At 44.3% G+C, this 26,408-nt stretch overlaps 1 protein-coding gene across 1 annotated transcript in view; it reads right to left on the reverse strand.

The window, feature by feature from the left end:
- Window positions 1–8,054: 8,054 nt before the first annotated feature.
- Window positions 8,055–26,408, reverse strand: part of atp2a3 (ATPase sarcoplasmic/endoplasmic reticulum Ca2+ transporting 3) — a gene marked incomplete at both ends in the record, with an annotated part of 46,881 nt that continues 28,527 nt past the window's right edge. Inside the window, 13 exons of the mRNA XM_080831789.1 lie at window positions 8,055–8,098; window positions 8,786–8,903; window positions 9,404–9,521; window positions 11,065–11,198; window positions 12,322–12,407; window positions 12,574–12,776; window positions 13,271–13,491; window positions 17,651–17,986; window positions 18,299–18,517; window positions 18,722–18,838; window positions 20,484–20,615; window positions 23,194–23,296; window positions 24,507–24,595. Coding sequence (XP_080687915.1) covers window positions 8,055–8,098; window positions 8,786–8,903; window positions 9,404–9,521; window positions 11,065–11,198; window positions 12,322–12,407; window positions 12,574–12,776; window positions 13,271–13,491; window positions 17,651–17,986; window positions 18,299–18,517; window positions 18,722–18,838; window positions 20,484–20,615; window positions 23,194–23,296; window positions 24,507–24,595 — 1,920 coding nt within the window. The remainder of the gene's footprint in view (window positions 8,099–8,785; window positions 8,904–9,403; window positions 9,522–11,064; window positions 11,199–12,321; window positions 12,408–12,573; window positions 12,777–13,270; window positions 13,492–17,650; window positions 17,987–18,298; window positions 18,518–18,721; window positions 18,839–20,483; window positions 20,616–23,193; window positions 23,297–24,506; window positions 24,596–26,408) is intronic.

Raw genomic sequence — 26,408 nt, forward strand, 5'->3', positions numbered from 1 at the left:
TGTCATTCCAATATAATCAAAGATATAATTTAAAGTGACGTAAAGATATGTAAATACCATAATTTTCTCCAGTTCTTTAGTGTTATTTAGATAAACAGATACAGGTTTATGCCTGTAGGGATCCTTTCTATGTTGTCAGACACTTATACATAATGAGCGTGTCATGGGCAACCACAAGTGGTTTACTTTGATGGAGATGCTTGCCCCATAGGATTACTTAGTATAGCCATTTTGTGATTGCCGGTTATATTGTATTATATTGAGCGTTCTAGCTCAATAGTGGACCAATTTGTATTGTTTTTGTCCCTACAACAATATGGGAAAATAGGGCCCAGGTTAAAAAATCCTAAAGCTTCCCTTTAAGGCTATATGGTTGGCATATAAACTAGCCTAATTAGTAACGCCTTTATGGAGTAAAGGTGTTGTTTACAGTCAATGCCGGATAGCCAAACACTTCAAGCCCATGTAGGGAAACTGCCAGCGTGACCACAAAAACACACCTCACCCTTCTAGGAAATCCGGAGGGGACTCCTTGTGGCTTTCTAGTTACTGAGATCTTCTCAGATAGGAAGGACAACTATTCAAAGCATATGAGGTTTTCAGGAGTAACCCTAATGTACAAGCTGATTTAAATGGCAAGCTGTCTAGGGGGGAAAAGGTGAATCAGACGGTTTTTAGCTATCTTGCGAGGGAGGTGCTCCACACATAGAACACGGAGCTGCTCTGCTCTGCTCGACTCCCGTCAGGCAGCAAGCAGTAGCACTGAGCAGGGAACACAAAAGACACACATCCAGATCAGCATCAAACTAATTCAAACACAATAGCATCGCTCATTCGCCCAATAATGACAAGCGCTCATTTGTTTGTATTAATGAGACATCACTAGAGGGAACACCACGTACAGAGATAAACAGATAGAGAGACACTCTCATTGTCTCTCTCACACACACACAAATCAGTCACATGTCTTCTTAGTATCAGTGCTGATGCTTATCGGCAGTGTTATTACCATAACTATGGACCGCATGTCATTCTTATCACTACTTACTGGATGACTTTTTAAGAGACCATTGTGAACCCTGATGCAGTCTCTCTCTATTGGTCTACATCTATTTACCTATCATCTACATCCATCTCTTTCTCTCCGGTGTGTTTGAACTTGGGTGTCACTTTCATTCCCATTTCCCTCCCACTACACGCACTCCCCATCTCTCACAGACACGCTGCACGGCAACACCACACCATCCGCGCCCAGTCTGCTGCGTCAGCACCGTAGAGAAGGGTGGCCAGCCGGCCGAGCGAACGAGCCACTGAACGGGAGGCTCGTGTGGCGACTCTCCAAGAGGATGAGGCCAGATGATCAAATTCACCACTGCATGCTTACATGCCTCAAATAAAGAGTAAAGTTTCACAGACAGAAAGGCTGATGGTTTGTCTCTTGCACAGTGGGATCTACTGACTGTGGTATTACAGCCATCCGGGACATCCATACTGCAAGACTACATTATATAGAGTAGGTGTAGGCTTACAGATGAAGAGACGGAAACACAAAATACGCTGATCAATAACCAGCTACAAGCACAAGCAAATGGACCTGCTAGAGTATCTGTGCCTATTCTCTAGTTTACAATAGCAGAGACGACCTACCATTATAAGCAAAGTGATTAGTTTCAAGGCTTGCTTTAAAAACTAAATTTTGCAAAGGCTAAATGCACTTGTTACTGATGCTGCATCTTCACCATCTCCTGACCTAAATCTCCAACACTGGTCATCATTTTGTGCAACCACTGGTGTCAGGGGAATGACTCCTATCAGTGTGAAACGTGCACAGGCCACCTAAGGCAGCCTGAGGAATTTTCAACAGGAAATATCATGATGTCATTTATCCCCTTTTATTGCCTAAAATCAAGATAAAATAGTAGGCTAAGTCAAACAAGACCGCCTATACACAGTGGTACACTCATAATACAATATGCACTTCACTAGAACACATGAATAGATACATGTAGGCCTACAATATTTTGTGCTTGTGTGTCACATGATAGATTGGGAAATCGATTATCCTCACGGCCTATTCAAATAAACATTTGGAACCTTGCTGCCCAACTGCTATCAATAGCCTACAGCGTGCAGAAGAAATGGGGGAACACTGACACAGCACGTAAGACTCATGAACCCAGACAAGCATATGACAAAATACAGTCCTATAGCAAAATATGATATGATGGTGCAGTATAGTTGATAGAGCAACTCCTTGATGTAGAGCATTGCCTGGTGTCTACAATCACATTAGTACTGTTATAATTGTCTGCCTGTCTGTGTTTTGTGGTTTTCTTCAAGAAAGGCTTGCCTGTTATCTGACTGCTTTCACTGTAAACGACCTAGCGTAGACAACTACCATGGGCGCAACACAGTAAGCCACAGCATGCTACAGGGTGAATATAAGAGTGGGCAATTCAGCCGTGCCCCTTTGTTACGGCTACATGTCAGCTCAGGGTAGGCTACATCTGGCTCTACCGAGTACACTAACCTGCCAGGTGTATTGTAACAGATAATATCAGATTTTTTTGGAAAAGTTTCACTTACCGTGTCAGACCGTCCTGGACCACTGTTTGGGGGGCGGGGGAAGGCTCAGTTGACAGCTTGCTCTGTCGGTTTAAATGCTGTCTACTCCTGTCTTCGCTGTTTGTAGCTATTGTTTGTAAGCATCATACTCTGTCGTACGAAATACTCTTATATCAAAGGTACACGCCTAACTGCCTGTAATACACTATCAATGTACAATTCTCTGGCATCTCACTCACATGCCAAGCCCCCTACGTTCCAACTGAATGCTGACATCCTTCTCGTACACCCTTCCGCACTATGGGGACAGAAGCTTGGCAAACGCCGACCGACTGGAGTTAGTAGCTGTAATAGCTTTCACCTGCTTTCACTTTCGAGAAGGTTTACTGGTTGTGACTCGTAATAATGTTAAGAAGTAAAACGATCGTAGGGGAATAAGTCCCTCAGAATGCTGAAATACTGTCATAGTCGTATTATACTGTAGGCTACAGCCAACTTTCATGAATCGTCCGCTCCCAAATGGATTCTCGCTGGGTCCTACAATCCGTCGATTAACGAACAACGTGGTGGAAAACCATGCCAAGTGAGTGTATCTCACGGTCTATCTATGGTGATATCAAGTCCGCTTGAGCCTTTGACCCAGAGTTAAGATCAGTCAGGTTACAATTACAGCCTTGCGGTTATGACCGAGATCGACACAATTGACATAGAGCAAACTGGTGTTATTTAACCTCAACAGATCACTTTAAGATTTCTTGCGGCTGGCACGAGTGGATGCGAGTCGGACTGCAGCCAGTGACTTGAAGGCACACCAGAGACCCATATAGTTAAGTTTTTGCAGGGGTGGTACAAAATATGTAGTTACCATTAGTTACCATTTTCATTCCACAGTTTTACCCAATAAAATAACATTGTTGAATCCATTTTTAATTTCCCCAAAACCCCTAAATCTGTGAGTATAGGGACCTACTCTACAGCACCCGAATAACTGTCTTGATTCAGATAGGCCTACATTCAGCAGTGAGAATAATGAGCAAGACTGTGATGGAAGGTGATATTGGGGTGTTGTTCTGGGATGGTCAGGAACACTGTGTTTGTACAGACTGTTGAGTCACTCTCCCCCCACTCCTTCACGGCAACAGGATTCTTGAGTAGGCTATAAGTTTCTCTGAGAGTAGGCACCGTCCACAGGACTGCAAACCACGTACCTTTCTTCCTCACTTTCTCTACCCTTCCAAAGGAGTCTGAAAGAAAGCCTGAAGATACACAAACAACAGACAGGGTGTTCAGATTCATTAACACAGCTAACCTACTATCCTGCTAACCTGCTAACCTACGATGTGCTTCTTGACAACAATAGGCTTTACAAGACACAGAGAAAGCTCTCACATTGGATTTTGACAATAGTTTGTTTTGTACAAAAGTAGACATTTGGCCAAAAAATGTAATTGCTCTTCACCCTCTATAAATGAATTCCCTACATTCAGCTTGATTTGAAATTAGACAACACGTAGTTGTGCTCAAGTGCAGACTTGAAGTTGGAGGTGGGTCCGTGTACTTTGCGGCCAACGGATTTTCGTTTTGAGATGAGAAAACCAAAATCGGGAAACGAGCCGTCATCCGATTATCATTAAGAAATAGGAAAACTAAAATATGCAAATTACAAATGTCTTGAAGTTTTGATAATAGCAAAACGGAAAACGAAAAAACGACCCGTTATCTGATTTTCTTTGATGTGCTTAAAAACTTAGAAATCGGGAATTAAAATACTTTTCGGGAATCCTCTTTCTGAATTTTGCCTAGATTTTTGTGTTGTGACCCGGAAGCTCAGGGTTAGTAGTTGGCGGAGTATTTGATTTGATCGTGGCCCATAAAATAAGAAATGAGTGGATGCTAAAACACATGGAAACTAAAATGGTGCAACATTGCCATCTGCTGGAAAAAAGCATTTCCACTATAGGACAAATGTGTTGCACAGAACCTCACTGTAGTAGTCAATTTATAAATGACACAAAAAGACAAACTCCAAATAAATAACAAGATAAATAGTCTTTATTTCATGTCTTTTTCATATATATATAAAATTATGTGTCCACAATTCAAATTAACAAGGCAAAACAGAGATTCTGTAATTTCTCAGTTGTGAGATTGAGGCTCCAGACACTGTCTGAGACGACCTGCTTAACGTGTTCTACAAGACAAAGCCAGGGAACAGCCAAGGAACTCCTGCATCGATCAACATATCAATCACTTCCTGGTGCAATAGACAGGCTGTTAACTGTAGAAGAGGCCACAGTAAGTATATTACAGCTATGCAATCCTCAAAATTAGGCATCTCAGACAAGCATCACGTTTTCTAGAGCCCAAAACCACACCAAGCCCTTCAATATACACACATTTTTTTTAAACTTCATTACCCAGTATGCACAACTGGATAGCACTCTGTGTAAACCAGACATAATTTGTTTGGAAGTTCTTAGACATTCTCAAACCAATTCACTTGTCACTGAAATATTATAATGAATTTTGTTATAGTTATTATTATCGTTTCGCATTATTCTTATGTTTATTTTACACATTATTTTCTTTTTCCCCACCTAGAAAAAAACAAACAAACAAACAAAAAACAGGCACAAACCCCCAGCAACCATAAAACCAAACAGAAACAACAATCTCTCTATTCTACAAAAAATTCTTAGATGTCAGTCATCTGCTTGAAGAAAAATAAAAACCGTTTTAATCACTTCTTTCGCTGTTGGTAAATGGGTTTCATTTAAGCAAGTGCTTTAAAAAAATTAAATATCATATACTGTATAGGTTATTAATTACAGTAACAAGTTTCCATGCAATCTTATTTTTCTGTACAGTTCAAGAGTTCAGTAGTTCAATAATTAACAAGGCTGTAAAATCCCACACTTCCGACTGACCCTAATACCAGTATGCTAGACTGCCATGACACTTGAAGCAACCCTTAGTTCACCATGTAGCTTAAACAATGTTTCAACAGTTACCAAACAATATGGGTGGTATACATAATAAACTCACATATTTCCATGTCTATATCGATACATGGTTTAAAGCTAACTAGCTCCCTGTGGGAGGCACAGAAGAGAAGGCTATTCCCTACTTTACACAATACCTAGTACCAGCTGAGCACTTGTCCTTATTCGAGCCCATGATGTGCATTTACTTCTGCACTGGTACAGTATGTGTAGATCAACAAGGAAAACACCTCACAGAACACAATACAACACAACACAACACAACAGGCTCTCCAAATGTTTCTGTGAAGGCCAGCCCACTGAAATCAAGAAATAGAGACACTCGGCCAGTGCACACACCCACACACTCTCACCACCCCCACTCACCCACATGTGTGCACACAGTGACAGCAGTCTGACTCAACTGTGGTTTGACCGTGTTCCTGTGATCTAGGTAAGATGGCTGCAACAGTATGGCTCCGACAGGACTGGTTAACTTTAAGTGTTTAGATATCAACACTTCCTGGCCTGGCATGGTTACCCTGTGGTGAGTCCGCATGGCATGTTGGTGCTTCTCTAACATACTGGACTAGACCTCAAAGTGCACGTTTTTATACCCATATATTAAAAGCAAAACAACCAAAACCGCCTGGGTTCTTTCAGTCATATACATTATTATTATTACTTCTTAAAAACAAATACCCACTTTCATCTGTTTCGCAAAAAAGCACTGGTGGTGGCAAGCCCCTCTATAAGCCAGAGGCGAGGAAAAAGCAAGGTGACATATGTGACAATACACTCAATCGCTGGGAACCCCCAAATTACATTCACCAAAGTGGAGAGAGCAGAGGCAAGTGGCAATTCGAAATGACCCCCCCCCCCCCCAAAAAAAATAACTTTCTATACGAGTACAACACAGTATGGACATACAGGAGGGAGTTTGGGGGATGGGGGAGGGGTATAGTAAACATGACTTTGGCCTGAGTATGGTGACAGGGCAGAATAAAGTGTGGTTAGAATGTCATTGTACAAACAAACAAAAAGTAAGGCCAAGTATTGATACATTCACGTGAGACTCTGTTCCGTACACCCTAAACTGCACCCATTCAGAGCAGAGGCATGTATCAGAGCCAATGCACTGGGTTGATGTGGGGGGGTTTGGTGCCAATGCACTGGGTTGATGTGGGGGGGTTTGGTGCCAATGCACTGGGTTGATGTGGGGGTGTTTGGTGCCAATGCACTGGGTTGATGTGGGGGTGTTTGGTGCCAATGCACTGGGTTGATGTGGGGGGGTTTGGTGCCAATGCACTGGGTCGATGTTGGGGGGTTTGTTGCCAATGCACTGGGTCGATGTGGGGGGGTTTGTTGCCAATGCACTGGGTTGATGTGGGCCTTGCACATCTAGCTGCCCTGCCCTTCTCTTTCTTTCGTTCTTCCTTTCTTCAACTTCACCCTCTTCCTCTAATTCTTTTAGTCTATGTCAAATTTTGCTCATCGATAGTGTTTTCCTGGCATTTACATCCCATCAGAGCTCTGCGGGACCAAGTACCTGTCGGACTGAACGGACTTGCTTCAAATGTTTGCGAACAGAAATTAAGTGTTCTGTCTAAACTGATGTTGTTCTGCAGTACGGCATCATTCGGCCCATTTTATGTCTGATAACTTTAAAGTTTCTGTTTGTCTGCTCAAGGGGGTGTGATAAGCGTTTCATACTTTAGGCAGACACTCTCTTGTTAACTGTATGTAGGACTTGTCAGCAAAGAGCTGCGTCCCCAATGGAGGGTGGGGTAGTGTAGCGAAGTGTAGCGTGTGACGGAACTGCCTCAACACATTCAAAGCACACCAGCTGGAGTCAGCACAATTTACAGCAAACAAGGAGGGTACCAGAGAGAGAGAGAGAGAGAGAGTTTGAAGATAAGAAGCTGTCTGCTGTCAAACACACACAAAGGTAAAGGTACACACACAAAGCTGTTAAGACGACACTGTCTAGCAGTGTGGAGCATGGTGGTGTTCCTCAGAGATTGTCACGGGGCCACAGGGTCCATCTTCACAGACGGGACTAGAGAGGCGGGGGGGGGGAGCCATGGAGGATCGTGTCCGGGTGTTCTCCACGCGGCGACGGTCACACAACAGTTCCCCACCACTCCACATCCATGCAACCACACCCCCTCCTCACTGTGTTCTGACCTCAAGGCCCTTCACTCTGACCCCCACGGTCCAGTTTATTGCACTACTATGTACAGCAAGTGACCCAAAGCTTAAGCTTTACCAAAAACAAAAACAAACAAACAAACGCCTCAAAGAAATACTAATTACCGTGTTTATCACACTTTTTGTGACCAATATAGGCAAGTGGCCATGCGCCCGCACACACACACACACACACACACACACACACACACACACACACACACAGCCCTGCTCATCTCTAGTGGTGGTTGGACATGCAGTAATAGGGGGATGTGTTGGGGAGAGGGCGTGAGAGGAGAAAGGGAGAAAATGATTGACTCAGAATTTCAGCTGCCGACTCAAGTACCTATCCCCCTCGTTACCTAGAAGAGACGGAAAGAGGAGAGAGAGTCAGTTATTCACAGAGAAAGGGAAAGAAGGAAGAACAGAGAAAGGGAAAGAAGGAAGGAAGGAGAGATGGGAAAGAAAGGTAGAGTACCCTTTTAACACAGGTCGAGAAGAGCGATTTAGGCTGCACAGGAAACGGAAAAAAGAGAGGGGAAGAGAAAGAGAATCTTCAAAACACAACATTTTTACAAGGTGCAGTCCACAAAACTATTGCTATACACTTTAGCTAATTGCTCCTAACAGTCCTTTACATCTCTGGTAAGTGTGTGGGTGTGTTCAAAAAATAACAACTCATGTTCATACACAGTCCTGGCTCTGTAAAGGCACAGACCAAGCCAATCAACATGTTGCTTCAGGAACACAGAAGGGAGGGGTGTAATTTGATTGGCTGCTGAGCTAAAATGTCGACAACCTTTCGCCAGAATCGTGGACTGCAACTTTTTATTTTTTTTTATCTCTTAATTAATTCCTTTTTGTGACATCAAGTGTATTAACAAAACAGGTCTCCATGTTGTAACTCCACCGAGCATGTCGTTTTAAAAATCATTTTTAGAACACAGCAATATTTACCCATCAACTTTGTATTCGTTTCTGAACCATGTGACTGGTAGCTAGTAAGCAGCAGCCTAACGGGACTGGTTATGGTTGCCAGTGACACGTACCCTCTAAATGGTGACGGGAGAGGTACTTAAGGGCCTCATCCAGCAGGATGACAGGAATGGAGATCTTCAGCACCACTGCCCACTGGGATGAGTTCAGAGGGGTGACCTGGAAAATGAGCTGAGGACAGAGAGAGAGAGAAGCAAAGACAGAGTGGTGAGAGACTGTGGCCTGTTAAGCCCTTGGCCCCCTGCCCTCCCAGCTCCCCATCAAGGTAATGCTTAATGAACTAAAACCACTTATGCGTTTAAGGAGTTCTGAGCGCTCCCCCAAGGGAAGTGACTGACTGACTGACTGGCAGCCAATACCCAAGCTGGGTTTTAACAGACCCACTGTACTTTACTCATCTTTACCCACCCACAGGCAGCCACACCTCTAGAGACAGAGCCTTTACCCACACACAGGCAGAGACAGACAGGGTTTGATCATAAAAACGGACAGACAACCATACAGACAGGTCCTATGGAAGCCAGGAGATGGTGGACATGGAAAGACACGACACTGGTGGACATGACAGGTGGAACGAGGACCGCGGGACGATTAAAGGCTTGAGACAGACAAATAAGTGCCAGACAGACAGACGGAGAAATCGACAGGCAGGTTGGGGGAAAACCACTCACTGGTAGGGGCTCGATGTAGAGGATCAGGAAATGGAGGGAGAGGGAGAGGATTATGGCTCCCAGCAGCCAGAAGTTGACCCACGGAGGCATCCTGATCAGGGACTGGTTCTCAGACAGGCTGCAGGAGGTGGGATGGGGGGTGTTAGAGGACAGTACAGCACACCACAGTTTCAAACAGATACCATATGTATATAATGCAGGACTTTTTGTAGATGAAAGTTTATGAACCAGCAAACTTAACTACTCACTTACTGCCCACTGAGACAATTTTCTATGGGTTTAGGCCGGGGGACTGATGGCAGTGGCAAAACCTTTATTCTGCGGTCGGTGAACCATTTTTGTGAAGATTTTTGGGTGCGTTTCGGATCATTGTACTGCTGGATTGCATTTTAAGCTTCCTGGCAGAGGCTGTTAGTTTTTTATTTAATATCTGCTGGTATTTGATGGAGTCCATGATACCATGTATCCTAACAAGAAGTCCAGGGCCTTTGGAAGAAAAACAGCCCCACAACATTAAAGATCCGCCACCATACTTCACAGTGGTTGAGGTGCTTTTGTCACCAAAAAGCTCTATTTTGGTCTTACTGACCATATAACCTTGTCCAATTGAAAGTCCCAGTAACATTTGGCAAACTGTAGGCGCTTTTATTGTTGATTGACAGCAGAGGTTTTTTTTTGGCAGACTTTCTGACCCCAAGACTCAACTAACCTCTGCAATTCTCCAGCTGTGATCTTTGGAGATTATTTTGCCAGTCTAACCATCCTCCTCACGGTGCGTGTTGTCAATGTACACACACGTCCTCTTTCAGGCTGATTCTTAACACCTCCTGTCACTTTAAACTTCTTCATTATTGCCATGATCGTGATAGTCTGTATTTTCAACTGTTTAGAGATTTTCTCATATCCATTTCCTGATCGTCACTGTGTTCTTGGGTCTTTCCCATAGTGATGAATGACTAAGGGAATTTGGCTGTATCACCTCATATCCTCCTCACGGTGCGTGTCGTCAATGTACACACACGTCCTCTTTCAGGCTGATTCTTAACACCTCCTGTCACTTTAAACTTCTTCATTATTGCCATGATCGTGATAGTCTGTATTTTCAACTGTTTAGAGATTTTCTCATATCCATTTCCTGATCGTCACTGTGTTCTTGGGTCTTTCCCATAGTGATGAATGACTAAGGGAATTTGGCTGTATCACCTCATATTTATTTCCCAGTGTCATGGTTGACCTCTTAAGAGTTCCCAATCAAACAGGTGAAGAATTTTTAGGAGTGCCAATAATTGTGGCACACATGTTTTAGAGAAAAATATTAATTTAAAATGTCAATTTTATTTTTTTCTTTCAATAATTTTACTTCAATGAAAAGGTAAGATTTTTGTGAATATTTTTGAGGGAAAGACTAAGAGGATAAACAGCAGACATTTTTTCATAGCCCGTTTTGCTCATATTCACTAAGGGTGCCAATAATTCCAGAGGGCACTAAGATGAGCATTACAGTTTGCTAGGGAACTGGCCTCAAACCAGCCTCACACCCTGACTCTTACAACAAGCCGGGGAGATTTTCTTTAAAAAGGGCCTTTTTCTTTCTCCATCTGCAGAGAGGCTTAAAAGCCTGTTACCCTCTATAGCCCTATAAGGACGCTGAAGAGGCCCACCTGTTGAGCGCGTTGAGCATCTCTATGGTGACCAGCACGGAGAGGGCCATGGTGGTGGGGTAGCGGGACTCAAACACATCGCAGTCAATGCCCTGGAACATGGGGTTGTCCTCTGTGCACTGCATGAAGTGTCTCTGCAGAGAGGGAGGAAGTGGAACCATTATTAGAGAAGTTGTTATATTTTAGGTACTGCTACTTTGTTTTCAGCACTAGAATAATCAAACTGTTGTAATGGTCTGCAGTTGGAAGGAGGCACACAAATAGAGCTTCAAATATTAGCCCACAGTCGCTATTGTTCTCAACTTTAAACTAGTTTAAATAACATTCACAAATAGCTCTGGCTCAAGGAAGAGATGGCGAATTCCCTTGTCTCCAACGGATTCCCTCACTGCAGTGCACACTATTAACATGCGGTGTGTGTCCCTTGCCTCCAATGGATTCCCTCAATGCACACTACTGACATGCGGGGTGTGTGTGTGTGTGTGTGTGTGTGTGTGTGTGTCCCTGGCTGTACCGGGACCAGATGAACACTTGGCGGTCAGAGTTCAATGGACAGGAAGTCCCTTGACCTTTGAGAGATGTCCGCTGAGCAAACCTCAGGCTGACCCCAAGCCTCAGTGAGCCTGATATGGGAAAACAGCTGTCTGATTCCTCTTAGGGCTAATCTAATCCCACTGGTACCCAACTGTTCCTGTGAAGTTCCACTGGCTGTGCGCTTGCATCTTCATGTACGTGTGGTCTGAGTCTGAGACAGGGCTGGGCAGTTTTACTGATCTGGTCTTTCCAGACAAAACTCAGCAAATTTACCAAGATGAATATGTCATGTTGCAACTGGGTGTCTTATGTTAATGTATGTAGTCACATTAGCAGACATTTCATAACACAACACAATTTCATACATTTCAAATTTTTAGAACTGATTTCCTTTACATCAGATCAACAAATTAATCAATCATTCAATTAATCATTCAATTAATTATCTATTTAAGCCCCAGGAAGCACACACTGATGTTCATGAAGGTTGTACAATACAATTCAATTCAGTTTTATTTAGATAGCGCCAAATGAAAACTGGAATGGTCTCTAGGCGCTTTACAGAACCCAGAGCCTGACCAGAGCCTGAACCAGAGCCTAGTTATCAGTGGTAATTTGTAACTTGCCCAAACAAGAGAAATTAGAGTGGATTGATCATCACGGAGGTAAATCTACGGAAATATAGTGCGAAATCGTTCTCAGATAGAGGAGTGTGCTACTCACCAGCTGGTAGAAGGACACCTGTGGGCCCTCCACATCAAACAGGTACCACCATGTGGCTGCTCCCACCGTCCCCAGTCCAACGTAACCTACACATGGGAATCAAGACCAGGCAGGGATGACTAAGTCAGACTAAGTCATTACCTATACATAGCAACCAACTTAGCATTAACTTTAGTCATTTTCAGAGGCATTTCTAGGAATGAGAGAGCGCGAACATGGGGCGTGTGTGTGAGTGTGTGTGTGTTTACCCACCACCGATGGCCAGGTATCTGAAGAAGAGCCAGCCGGAGATGAGGGGCTCTTTGGGGTTGCGGGGAGGTTTGTCCATGATGTCCAGGTCGGGGGGGTTGAAGCCCAGGGCGGTGGCAGGGAGGCCGTCGGTCACCAGGTTCACCCACAGCAGCTGCACTGGGATCAGGGCCTCAGGCAGACCCAGGATAGCAGTCAAGAAGATGCTGTGGAAGAGACACACACACACACACACACACACACACACACGTCAGAATGTGTAGATATTTTTGATAGTCAGTATGTATCCATGCACTAGCATGGTCGTGCACGCACACACTGCAGCTTTGCAACATTCACGATTTTGTGAAAACGGCTTATAAAAAGAGTATAAAAACTGCTGACCTCAATAATAGCTGATCGATTTACAGCCTTACCCTGACTGGCTCATGAAGTGAATTCATTTTGTTTTTGAAAATGTAAAGTTTAAACCCTTCCAGAATGTTTGAGTCGGAGGCTGCTTCCAGAGGACGTGAGGTGGCGAGTTGTGCTCAAAAGAAACCCTCTTTCTGATTGCGCCCAATTAAATGTGACCTTTCCTCCACATTCTCTCTAGAGTTCTTTCAGTTTGGAAACTGCCCATCTGCAAAAACACTAATTTGGACATTTACAAGTCCCCTCTCGACTGACCCCTGATAAAGGAAACAGGTGCGGTTCTCACCAGACAACCTCTCCCACGTTGGAGGAGATGAGGTATCTGATGAACTGCTTCATGTTGTTATAGATGGCCCTGCCCTCCTCCACGGCCGCCACGATGGTGGAGAAGTTGTCGTCCGACAGCACCATCTCAGAGGCCGACTTGGCCACGGCCGTGCCAGAGCCCATAGCGATGCCGATCTCTGCCTTCTTCAAAGCTGGGGCGTCGTTCACACCATCCCCAGTCTGAGGAAGGGGGGAGAGGTGGGGGGGAACAATCGTCAGCAACAGCAGTCCCTCTACAACTAGCTCTCTCGCTCTACTTGTTGCAAAATGATTCATAATGGAGAAGCGAAATACGTCTCGAACCCCTCTTGTTGCACAAGATTCCAGCGGACAACAAAAGCCTTTGCCCAGCATCGACAGATAACAGCTTTGAGGAAGATAGTTTCCATTACTAGTCAAACACACACACACAAAACTAATTTGGGATTAACAGTGCGCTGTGTCTGTGTGGGTTGAGCACAGAGATGAGAAATAACACACTGCTGCTTCTGAACAGAATCACAGAGATAGTGGGTGGGGGGCTTTGCTGTTTGTCTCTGTGTGAAACATATGACATGGATGCAGACATCTGAGTGAGACTGCTGTTCCAAGACAGCAGTGGAAGTGAGGGGGAGGGTGAGGGAGGGGGAGCGTTTGAGGCAGCCATGCGGGACCAAAGATGACACAGTCTGATACCTGCCGGAGGGGAGGGGAGGGGAGGGGGGTGCTTGTCTGGGCTCTGGCAGACTACAGGGACTGAGAGCCGGCAAGGTGTACAGACAGGGGAATATGAAGCCCAGACTTCAGTCAAACAAGTTCACTACTTATGCAATGCACCACATCAGACGTATATGTAATTACGGAATGAACGCGTGGGTTCACAGTCTTTCTTTTGTATAATCTACTGCTTCTAGTTATGCCATCTATTGCCCAAGAGGAAAGCCTTCCACATCACAATTAAAAACGAAGGGAGGTATGATATGATGATTGGGACGGACACATTCAATTGTGAAAGAGTATTGATTTCATTAGCTTGAAGCAACAAAAAAAAAAGTATGAAAATATTTTAATATTTTGAATATGGTTTACTATGCTGGAGGGTAAGGAATTCCAAAAGGCTTGGGTCCAATTAAACTTGAAATCAAAAAAGGTTTTAGTGTGAAGTAAATGAACGGTCGAAGAAATCAAACTCTGTCAGCATTTCAAAGATAGCAATTTCACTCAGTTTAAGAAATGGCATTTTACCACAAATTTACATTGAATTGCATAGCCAAATATATTTATGAAATTGGAGAGCTGGACCACATATGAAACTGAATAGAGGTGTTGAAAAGCATGTGCTTTATAAGCATCATATCCGTTTATGTGTAGCAAGTTAGGGTGAATCAGAAGAAAGACACATTATTATTATTATTATTATTATTATTATTATTATTATTATTATTATTATTATTATTATTATTATTATTATTATTAATAATAAATATAGCTGCAAGCAGCGATGGAGGGTTCATGCAGCGAATCGGCCAAATTCGATTGGCTGTTGAAGGCGAATGTTTTCAGAACGCAATGCAGTGATAAAGCATGGTCTGTAGAAAGAATTAAATTGAGGTCAAAGGTCACCAAATGTATTGATTGTCCCCCAGATGGGGTCAGCAGTCCATGTACCAAGTTTGGTTTTGATACATTGCAGGGTTGCCGAGATATGAGCTCACTTCCTGTTCCCGCCTAATTCGATTGGCTGCTTCTGGCGAACGCTTTCATCAATTGTTCCATAAACTAATGCAGTTATAAGGCATGGTCTAACGATGGTCTGCGCCAATTTTGGTGAAGATCAGATCAAATTTGTGACCTGTGTTTGCATTTTAGTGTTTTTGACTAAATTCAATATGGCGCCCTGATCAATTATGATAATGTCACATATTTGCATGTGTCAATCTAAAGACCTCCAAGAGCATGTATAGATCCCACTAGTAAGTTGAAATTCCAAACACGTCAACAGCTACAGGCCAAAAGGCATTTTTGCTAATTACAGCGCCACCTAGAGGTCAAAGGTCACCAAATTTCTTAAGCGTCTTCCTGATGAGGTAAGCGGTCCATGTAGTAAGTTTGGTCTTGATACATGAAATCGTTGCTGAGATATGAGCCCACGTCCTGTCTGGCGACTTCGTCGCAAACTTTGATTGGCTGTCACGGGCGAACGGTTTTAGTTGCGAAGATGTAATATAGTATCCTTTGTGAGGCTTGGTCTGAAGATGATTTGTGTCAAGTTTGGTGTTGATCGGACAAAAATTGTGACCCGTGAAACTTTTTGAAGGTTTTTGATAAAATCCAAAATGGCGGAAAATCCATCATGGCGCAAAATGACGTCATAGGGTGCGTTGAACTCGTGCTGGTCCAAGGATTCCAAGAATGCCTCATTTTTGAAAATCGGGCCAACGGGTCAAAAGTTACGTGTGTGAACGTACGTCCAACTTTGACCTGTTGGTGGCGCTAGAGCGCTACATCTGCCTACATGAAACTTGGTGAAATGAATCATGGGACTGTCCCCAATCAGTGTGCCAAATTTCACAACTTTTTACCAGACGGTTCTATGGGCTGCCATAGGATCCCAGCACAGAATAATAATAAATATAGCTGCAAGCAGCGATGGCGGTTTCCTCCTTCAAACATTGCGAACCAGGGAAAAATGAAATTTTGTGACAATTTGTCACTGTATAGAAAAATCCATGCTGCAGACTTGCCAATGGGATGTTACATTTCAAATCCAACATTTACAATGCTTTTGCCTTGAAGTTAAGACTGAGTGGAGGTTGTGTGTGTGCGCTTACCCTGTGTGTCTGTGAGAATGTATGTGTGTGACAGCAAGCTGTGTGTCTGTGAGAATGTGTGTGCGTAAAACAAAGCCTGCGCGTGTGTTAAGGGGAGACTGTGTGTGTGTGAGATTTAGGAGCCACGCGGATGAGGAGACAGAGAGACATAGAGAACCACCCTAGCAAGTAGTCAAGCATGCATGTTTCAAATATTCACCAAAAATCTACTTTTCATCTTACAGTCAACTTTTTTTCAGATTTGTGTACTAAACATTCTCAAGTGTCTTCATATGAACTTGTGATTGAATCAGAGTTTCACTTTTTGACCTGCAGATGTGTAAAGCATTATTTTAGCGTAAACAATGTATCCAATTTGCTTTATATCAATCATTTTTCAAGATATGAAGTTGCCTTTGCACATGGGAACATAGTGTAGTGTCATCCAAGTGATATACCAGTTTGGTGTTGATGTCTCAAAGATTAGCTGAGATATGACTTCACTTCCTGTTTGACCGCTTTTCTGCTGAATTTGAGTGGCTGTACCGGACAAACCATATGGTAACTTTTTGTGAAATTTGGCACAATCATTAAGGACAGTCTCTTCTTTATTCATACAAAGTTTCATGTCTCTCATTATACCACTCTAGCGCCACCAACGGGTCAAAGTTGGACTTGTGTTAACACACGCAACTTTTGAACCGTATGACCGATTTTCAAAAATTAGGTAACATTGGATTCCCTGGATCAAGACGAACTAAAACACCATATGGCGTAAATTTCACTCAAATATTTGCTGACATATGACTTCACTTCCTGCTTGGCCGCTTTTCAGCTGAATTTGAGTGGCTGTACCGGACAAACGGTTGTGAGGATCACAATTATTTCCAATAACTTTTGTGAGGCTAGGTCTGAAGATCATCTCTGGTAATTTTGAAGAAGATTTGCCAAAAATTGTAGGAGGAGAAGGCTTTCAAAGGTTTTTGATAAAACCGGAAATAGCGGAAAATCTATATAACCGGAAATTGACGCCATGGGGTGGGTTTAATTCGTCTTGATCCAGGGAATCCAATGGTACCTCATTTTTGAAAATCGGTCATACGGTTCAAAAGTTGTGTGTGTTACAAAAGTCCAACTTTCACCTGTTGGTGGCGCTAGAGCGGTGTAATGAGAGCCATGAAACTTGGTGAGAATGAAGAAGGGACTGTCCTTAATGAGTGTGCCAAATTTCACAAAAAGTTACCATATGGTTCTAGGGGCTGCCATTGACTCCCATTGCAGCAACATAATAAGAAAGCCTACAATAACAATAGGTTACCTCCTACCGGAGGAAACCTAATAAGAAAACATAGAAACACAATAGGTTTCTGCAGCTTCGCTGCATGAACCCTAAAAACATAGAAACAAAATAGGTTTCTGCAGCTTCGCTGCATGAACCCTAAACATAGAAACACAATAGGTTTCTGCAGCTTCGCTGCATGAACCCTAATAATAATGGGTTGTCATCCAAACATGTCAAGTGAAACACGCGTGTGCCTCTGTCTACTCACCATGGCGGTGATCTCGTCGAAAGACTGCAGATAGCCGACGATCTTGGACTTGTGTGCGGGCTCCACGCGAGCAAAGCATCGGGCGCGCTTCACCGCATCCCTCTGGGCCTCGGGCGGCAGGTCGTCGAACTCGCGGCCCGTGTAGGCCCTGCCACTCACATCCTCATCCTCGCCGAAGATGCCGATGCGTCGGCAGATGGCCACCGCCGTGCCCTTGTTGTCGCCGGTGATCATGATGACGCGGATGCCGGCCTCGGCGCACAGCTTAATTGAGCCGATCACTTCCTTCCTGGGAGGGTCCAGCATTCCGACGACGCCCACGAACGTCAGCTCCGACTGATTAAAACACAAACATTTTAGTCATTAGACACACATGGAGAAAACGTTTTCCAATGATAAAAGAAAATCAAAAGGAACTGTGGTTTTTAAAAATGCAGAATACCGAACAGTACTCATTCAGTTACGCCATCTTTCCCTGAACTACAAGCCCGACATGCACATACACAGTCAGAATCCCAGTAAACCGTGAACCCATCTTCCCAAAATGTCAGACATTTATGTGACGGGCAGCCAGCTTCCCAACCACAGCTGGCCCCAATGCTAGGAGATAGCCACAAGCGCGCACATTAGCCCAACCTCCTCTCTGACCTCATACTGGGAGAACTTAGCGGCGGTCTCCAGGTCCATGTCCTCCTTGCGAGGTGGCGAGTCGCGGGTGGCCAGCGCCAGGCAGCGCAGGGTGTCCCGGCCCGTGCCCATTTCACGGATGGTCTCCATCAGCTTCTCCTTCAGGGGCAGGGTCAGAGGCACCTTCGTCGTGCCAACGCGCAGATACTGGCACCTCTCGACCACTCCCTCTGGAGCACCCTGATGATACAGCACAGAGACCAGGTCAGAGAACGCATTCATGTTTTAATACAAACCGCATGGGTTCATGGGTTTAACATATTTAGTGCTGTACAGAAAGGAGCAGACTGAGCCGGAAGGGAGGATGATGTTACTTGAAGTTGAATCGAGCTGTTTGAAATGTATTTCATACTGAAAGACGATGGCAAAGATCTTCCTAGCTACCTTCACAAACATCTTGCTCTGAGAACCAGCTTTGGTGGGGTTGCAGTACACGGACATGGACTTGCGGTCGCGGGAGAACTCCAGAGTGAACTCCTTCTTCATCAGCTGCCTGATCACCTACAGGGAGGAGAGACGACAGACACAGTGAGATCATGAGTGAGACTGACCGACGTACAGCCATAGAGACAGAAAGAGGAACATAGGAAGAGAGAGACCGACACAAGCAGAAAGAGATACACACACACAAAGTTAAAAAAGGTGCCTGGTGGGCATGCTGGAGGCGAGGCTGACAGTCTCAGCTGCTCGGGGGAGATCATTTCAGTCGGGCATATTCCAGGCCACCTGTCAGGTCCAGGTGTCTGGTGAGGGCTCTTGGCTGGTTGAGTGTGACAGGCGCCGCACTGCTGTGCAGAAGGCTTCTGAAGCCTCGCCGACTTTAATGTTTCATCAGGTTGGCGTCTGTCCCGACTCAACCCCAGGCTCTGCGCAACAGACAGCAGAAATGAGGCGGCAGCTAGCAAACCTCTCGACTTGTTTGTGTGCACGGGCCAAACGCCAACCCCACAGTAATATCTACCATAAATCTACAACAAATACCCATTTCTGATCCAGGAGAGGGATAGTGAACATATTTTAAACGGAGTCTTATTTATATATTATCTATTGTATCTATAATTTACACCAAGGCAATGCAAAGCAAATGCTCCATTCATAAAAACAACCTGTGCTTTGTGATTATGTCTGAATGGGACTGAGCAGTATGTCTGCCAGTTCCCTGACAGGCCACTAGGTGACACCTTCTTCAAGGGAGAGGCTGAGCGAGTGATTACGTTCAGGCCAGACACCAGACCGAGGTGTCTGGTAAACAGGGTGCTCTCTTCCCTGACCATTGCCCCCATCCCCTCCAGGACGAGACGGTTTTGACATCAACAGACGATGTGCACTGCAGCAGCAGGCACTTGACGGATGCCCAGACGCTGATCTTCTGAAGCTATTATTTCGGTTAAATTGCCTGCTCCTTCCGTTTTGAGATGTTAAGAGTGGGCCAGCCTTGGAGCTGAGGGACTGTCTGACGTCGTCTCACACACATTGTGACACTCGGAACTTGTCCTCAAATGTATTCAAATAAAAAGCGAATCCTGATTTGTCTCCCTACCCCCCTTTTCGTTTCAAGGCGCTGAAAGCCTGGAAGGCTGACTGAAAGTTTAGCTAACCTCTTCATCAACTCATGGCTTATCTAAATATTATCCTTTGCCTCTGGGAACTTGTGACGCTAAAGCGCTTTTTCTAGCCATTAATGTGGTGGGGATTGAAGTGTCCTTCTACGGGGTGAGTTTCTCAGTGGAAAACACACAAAACGGCTGGTCATTAACTCCTGTACCTTCAACTCCTCTCTTTGCTCTCCCACCGTTATTTACAGTCAGGACTCCCTGTGAAGAGAATAAAGAGACCGTGCCTGACAGTATGTTAAGAACTTGCTGTTATTTTGGAACCATTAACTTGCACCAAAGACTCTTAAAAAGTTCTGGCATTGCACGCGCCCTCGCCTCGCTGGCACTAATGCGTCACGGGAGCCATAAACTTCTTATTTGAAATACGAGGAGGAAGGGAAGACATCTCCCTCCCTTTCCATCTCTTCCCCCTGCGACTATCGCTCAAATGATCCAGCATTTCTGTCAGCTGCGCGCTCTTCCAGCTGAGCCCCGCCAGTCTCCATCGCACCGACGCCCCCTCAGGCCGTCCATCATCAACCCCTCCTTACCGAGTTGCAGGCTCCTGCTCTCTCCACCTTGCTGAGGCCAGACACGTCGGTTTTGAACACGTTCATCTTCTCCACCAAGGTGGTCAGCGCCGTCTCCGTGGCCTCGCCGACCTTCTCGTACACACCCTTGGCCTGGAACACATCAGAAGCAGAGTGAACAGTGAACACACGCAAGGAGGAAAGCATCTGTACAGACACCAAAGTAGCCTCTATAGAGACAGGAAAGTGGCATATACCCAACATTTACTTTGAGAATTTTAAACAGTGCGTGGGCAGAGGGTTCTTCTTAGAGGATGCATCACTCAGCAGTTCGTTTTACATAAGCAATTATATGGACATGGGGATTGCACCGCATTCAATTAACCTTACTTTAAAACATGCACAATGGCTTTTGTAGCATCTGAGAAAAATCTCACATTAGAGAAATGGTAAAGAAAGGATTTTTTTTAAATACAAAATCATGTGCTCATGACACGGGGAAGCCAGTCCCTTGACCGCTGGCTTACACTTTCCTTCAAGCCAACCTGCTTTTCTTCGAGGCAAAGTTAAAAACCATGTCCTGTAACATCCCTCCATCTTCAAAACAAGAGTCGAGTGTGGTACGTCCAAAAAAAGTGTCTTTCCAGTGGAAACCGTTACGGTGTTGGCGTGACGATGCAGTGCTATGACCCTGTGGGGCTGTAGTTTTGGGCAAAACCCCTTCTCTGCCTGCCGGGAAAGAGAGACTCGTGGCGGGTCCACGGAGTTTGCACAACTCCACTTTTCTTTCCACTTTGGCAGTATTTAAAAGGCAGTCGAACCCGCAGGTTTCCTTTGATAAAGCGCCCAAAACACAGTGAATAAATTCTCAAAGAGAATCATGTGAAATGGTCTTGTCTCCAATATAACCACACTTGGTGAACCATTTACAACAGGGCCTTTTGCTGGTATATAAATAAGCTCAAAATGAAATGCATTAATGGGTCGTGATGAAAACATTAAATGCTTGTATCTGGTGTTTGTGTGTACAGACCAGCCTGTGCTATTCTTGCTTTCCCCCTAACAACCACTGAGCATGGTGACTATTTACCATGGTGATAACAAGGAAGTGAGAAAAGATACCAAAACAAGAGAAAAGCACATGTTCATGTATTCCGATCAGATGCAACAGGAGGGTGCAAAGGTATTAAAAGTCTGAGTGCATGAGTTTATAATAGATGCTTCGTTCACACACACACACACCACACACACACAAACACACACTTTGAGCAGCTTTATCATTTTAAAATAATACCCTCTCAAATGACAATTCTACTACCTCCTACTTTCAATGAAGAAACATGCCTGTCATCCATCATCTGATTATACAAACAGTGAAACTAATTGATTACACTTGGCAATACAATATATGATCTGGTCTCATCTTGCAAGGCACATGACCCTTAAGTCTGTCTGTACTAGGACTCATACGACTCAAAGAAGGCAAATTAAGGGACAACATGTTAGCCTTAACCACACAAATTGTGCTAATCAGTTCAGTGTTTAATAATATGATACAAGATCTTTTAATTAGCTTCACTGCCACACAGAGCCATGAAGCAAAACCCTAGGGATAAGTAATTTCATTCAAGGACTCAGAACTCAAATCTGTATTTACATTATACTGAAATACCCAAGAATAAAAACAGCATTGTATTTGTAATCATGATTGAGAGAGGAGAGGAACAAGGACTGATCATTCACTTAAACATGAACGTGTCTCGTTTCCTCATCATGAAGTCTATGAATGAAAGAGGCGAGTTTGAATACTTCCACTGAAAAGATCAGAGCAAAACCAGGGACGATCACCGTGAAAGCAATGTCTTCTGGGCTGACCCTAAACACACCAAAACAAGCAAGAGCTGAACATCCCAGGTTCCCAGTTGCTGATGCAATCTCAAGCAACGCCTTTCATCTTCATCTCTTCCTACCAGACAGTGATGCTTTATCATGCCATGGCAAAGGCACCAGGACATCACTGGAACTGGCAACTACAGATTAACATGATGATTGAACAAAGGCCTCTTCATTATATCCATTTAGTTTCACTCTGATAGATTGTGAGGTGGAGTCAATCAATATTTCATCAGAGTCAATACTTTAGTGAGTGGTTTAGAAGTCTGTTATTGCAGAAAAGTGTCCATGTGAAATCCTTTTTAATGGAATATTCCATTACAAATTGAAATAAAACCTTTAGCAAACATGTCACTCTACAATACTATCCAAGGCAATAGTGACCCCATGTTCTTGACGCTCACACCTATTCCGTAGCCAAATATTGTTGTATGCAAAGCTATACAATGACAATAAAGGCTTTCAGTTTATATTCTTTTAAATGTTTCTTCCAGTAACTCATTACACATATATTTTATTACTGTGCATACGGCTCCACCTCATGCATCACTGTGCAAATGAGGGTGCAGCTGTTCAGAGTTCTCCATGTGGGCTCACAGAGCGACTGTGTTCATCACTTAGAGGAGATACCAACCATTGCAGACCAGTCAGAGCTGCCCATCAGTGCTTTAAAAACTCTACAGGGCCCCAGAGAAGGCAGCAAGGGGTGGCAAATGGTATGCGTGTGCGGGGGGGGGCTTGCTAAATGACTGGTAGAGGCATGGCATTAAATACAGTGATAAAACGTCTTAGGTTAAGTACAACACAGAAGCATGCATCCACCCACACACGTCAGTACCTCGTTGTAGTCCAGGGAGGAATCGTTGCACATGGAGCAGATTGTAGCCAGCTCCAGCAGCCCATCATAGTCCCCACACTGCACTGCCTTATTCCCTTTGAGCCTGAGAGAACAGAGAGAAGAGACAGATGGGGGGTGGGGGGGGCGAGAGAAAGTGAGAGATAGCCCCCTCTTGTATACATACACACATAGCTAGCCCCGCTATACATTTACAACCCACCCTAAACCAAGGCATATTACCCAACCCCCTGCACCCTGGAAGTGGATGGCACATGTGTAACCAGGCCATTATGCTCATAAATATGTTTACAATATACGCTACACCAAATCCTTTCCATAGACACTTTATATCAAACACACAAATATTTACAAGGCAATATCTGCCTCGCACTACAATCCTTAAAGCCATCCATTACATGTTACTGGATAACTCACATCGGACACTCTTTCTAAACAGACTTCTTAGAGAGGAAGAAGACAGTGTTAAAAGCTAAAAAAAAGAAAAAAGGAAGTAAGCTCGCTAGAATGTGTTGACAGAAGAGTCACAGGCAGCCTGAGATTCACACTAAGAGTGGAGTGCAAAATTGGGGCCTTTTTGCTAAAGCTTTTAGGTACTAAACACAACCTATCCTAACTAGATCAAAGCCCAGTGTGCATGTGGCAAGGTAGGAAGACAAATACTTACTCCAGTATGTGAGAGACCAATACTGCCACATGTGCCAAAATGTTACCTCACAAGTAAAGGGTAATTCATTTCTGAATCCATTTTTAGCTCAGAGGAAGAAAATTCCTGTTTTTTCTTTTAACTGTTTGGAATAACTCTTCAAAGTACATATTTGATGGTTAGTGACTTTGAACACGGAGGAACATTCCAGAAGGGGCATCTGAATGGCATGGAATGGAATTAGGTGATTAAGAGAGGTTTGGGCCTGAACATTTATAGGACAACCCTGGGAGTGGAGATTTTCCACCGTCCCCCCCCTATACCCAACCCTCAAATCCCTTCCAGGACACAGCCATGAGAACAGAGTCCGAGACCAATTTCCCTACACATTTATTACAGTAATTACTTAAAATAAAAAGAGTATCTATCATAGACTGATAAAATGTCCTAGCTAGTTAGAGTCAGTTCTTAAAAAAAAAAAAAAAAAGACAGACAAGCATGGCCACTGTATGTTAAACCATGATCTCCTGATGCACCAGTGTGCTGTTTGGGTAAATGAAGACCAAGCCGTCTACATAGGCAGGTTATTGTTTGTTGACACATTTCAGAAGTGGACCGGTGTTCAACTGCAACAACAACAACTACTCACACTTGTCCTTCGGGAGCATAAGTGGAACCAGTGATGGAGAACTCGTGGAGGGAACAGCTGGAACCCTCGGCCTGTTCCACAACAAACATCTGTGGGGGGGGAAGAAAAAGAAAGATTTCATTGAAAAAAACTTATGTTTAGCTTTGAACAAACTTGTAACTCCAGATAAATTATCAACATGGTTGGTTTATGTACGGCAGTGACATGTCCAAACATTGGACATGGCATACTATGACTGACATGTCATCTCATGTGACGGCATGTGTTTCCATGCCTACAGTGGAGAGCAATGGGTGGGGAGGAGGGAGGAGAGAGATGGGGGGGCAAACGGAGGAAAGAGAAAAACAGAGAGACAGAGGTCTCAGTGGGCCATAAATAACTTGGGAAAGAAAAAAGGAAATGAAAGAGGAAAAAAAAAAAAAGAAAAGGTGGACTTCTGGCTCCACCTAACCAGAAACAGAAACAGGGGTTTCCCTGCCTGGCCCAGCCAATCAATGTGCACATGATGTCACCAGGGCTTTTTCCAGTGTATGTGCACGAGTGTGTGCGCAGTGTGCCGATTTAAAGTCTCTCTGTTTACTGACCTGGCCAGACCTCTTCCCGGTCTCTAGTGCCACACAAACACACACACACACACACACACACACACACACACACACCTCGCTGCCCAGCTCCTGTGACCTTGGTCACTTTTCACATTGAATAACATCAAGGCAAGGACTCTGGAAATGCAGGGCGGAGTCAAGCTAACGCGGTGACTACACCCGGCCTTGAGTCGGCTTCCTTTAGTCGGGACTGTCGCAGAACATTTCACTTTCGCTTTTCTATTTTTAAAAGGGAGGCAAGGCATGAAGTAATACCATCACACACACACACACACACACACACACACACACACACACACGACCAGGACCTGCAAATGAGGGGCTCCGATGAGTCTCTCAGACCAGGGGGGAGGAGGAGGGCAAAGAGGCACCTGTCTACAAGAGGGCCTTCACATCAACAGCAGCTCTACTGGGATGTATATTGATTTCCAGGACTCAGCGGAGAGATAGCAAGAGGCTGGGAGATCTAGTTGAACTTGTTCACCTCACGGCCCTCTCTGCTGGCTACAGAGCAGAGGAGGAGGAGGAAGAGGAGGAGGATGATGGTGCAGACGGAATGGATCTGATCAAAGGTCTTTTAAGGAGGTGGTCATTTCACAGATACTTTCAGGACTGCAGTCTTCTGAAGGATGATGTAGGGAAGCAGAGACTGCATCAGTATTCACAACTTGACCCTAATGCCCATTACAGTCTCCTTTCATGGGCATGCTAAACCGCAGCAAACGTATGCTTAAGGAGGGAGGTTTAATGGACACTAATGCAGAGGGGGTCAGAGTAGGACACACACACACACACACACACGCATAACCTCACGTGCACACACACAAAAATCACCTTGCCTTAATGTGCATCTAAAAAAAAGGGCTGATTGGAGAATTAATGAAGCAGCTGTTTACTAGAATGTTCTTTCCCACCCTGATGTGTTTTCAGAGAAGCTGCTGTTCATATAAACCCATTTCTAGGAAATGATCCATGCAAGACCCTCATCACCCTACACACATCCATTTCTGCGTCGGTCTGAAATTCCTTTCTGACTTGATCAGAATGGATGAAACAAGCCCAATTATTTATCAAGAAACGAAATGGAGAACATGAAAGAGGCAAAGAAGAAGAATTCAACCAAGTAGTGTGCAGTGAGCGTGTGACAGACAGAGAACTGTTAATGTCCATACTGGGCCGTCGATCATCTGAGGACACAAACATGCGGTTCCGAGGGAAAATATCGATTTTGTTACGCAAATGCCTGTGAAAAAGCACTTCTCCAAATGGGCAATACAAATCTTAGAATAAGTGAGTT

The sequence above is a fragment of the Sprattus sprattus genome, assembly GCF_963457725.1.
Source record: "Sprattus sprattus genome assembly, chromosome: 1".
Classification (NCBI taxonomy): Eukaryota; Metazoa; Chordata; class Actinopteri; order Clupeiformes; family Clupeidae; genus Sprattus; species Sprattus sprattus.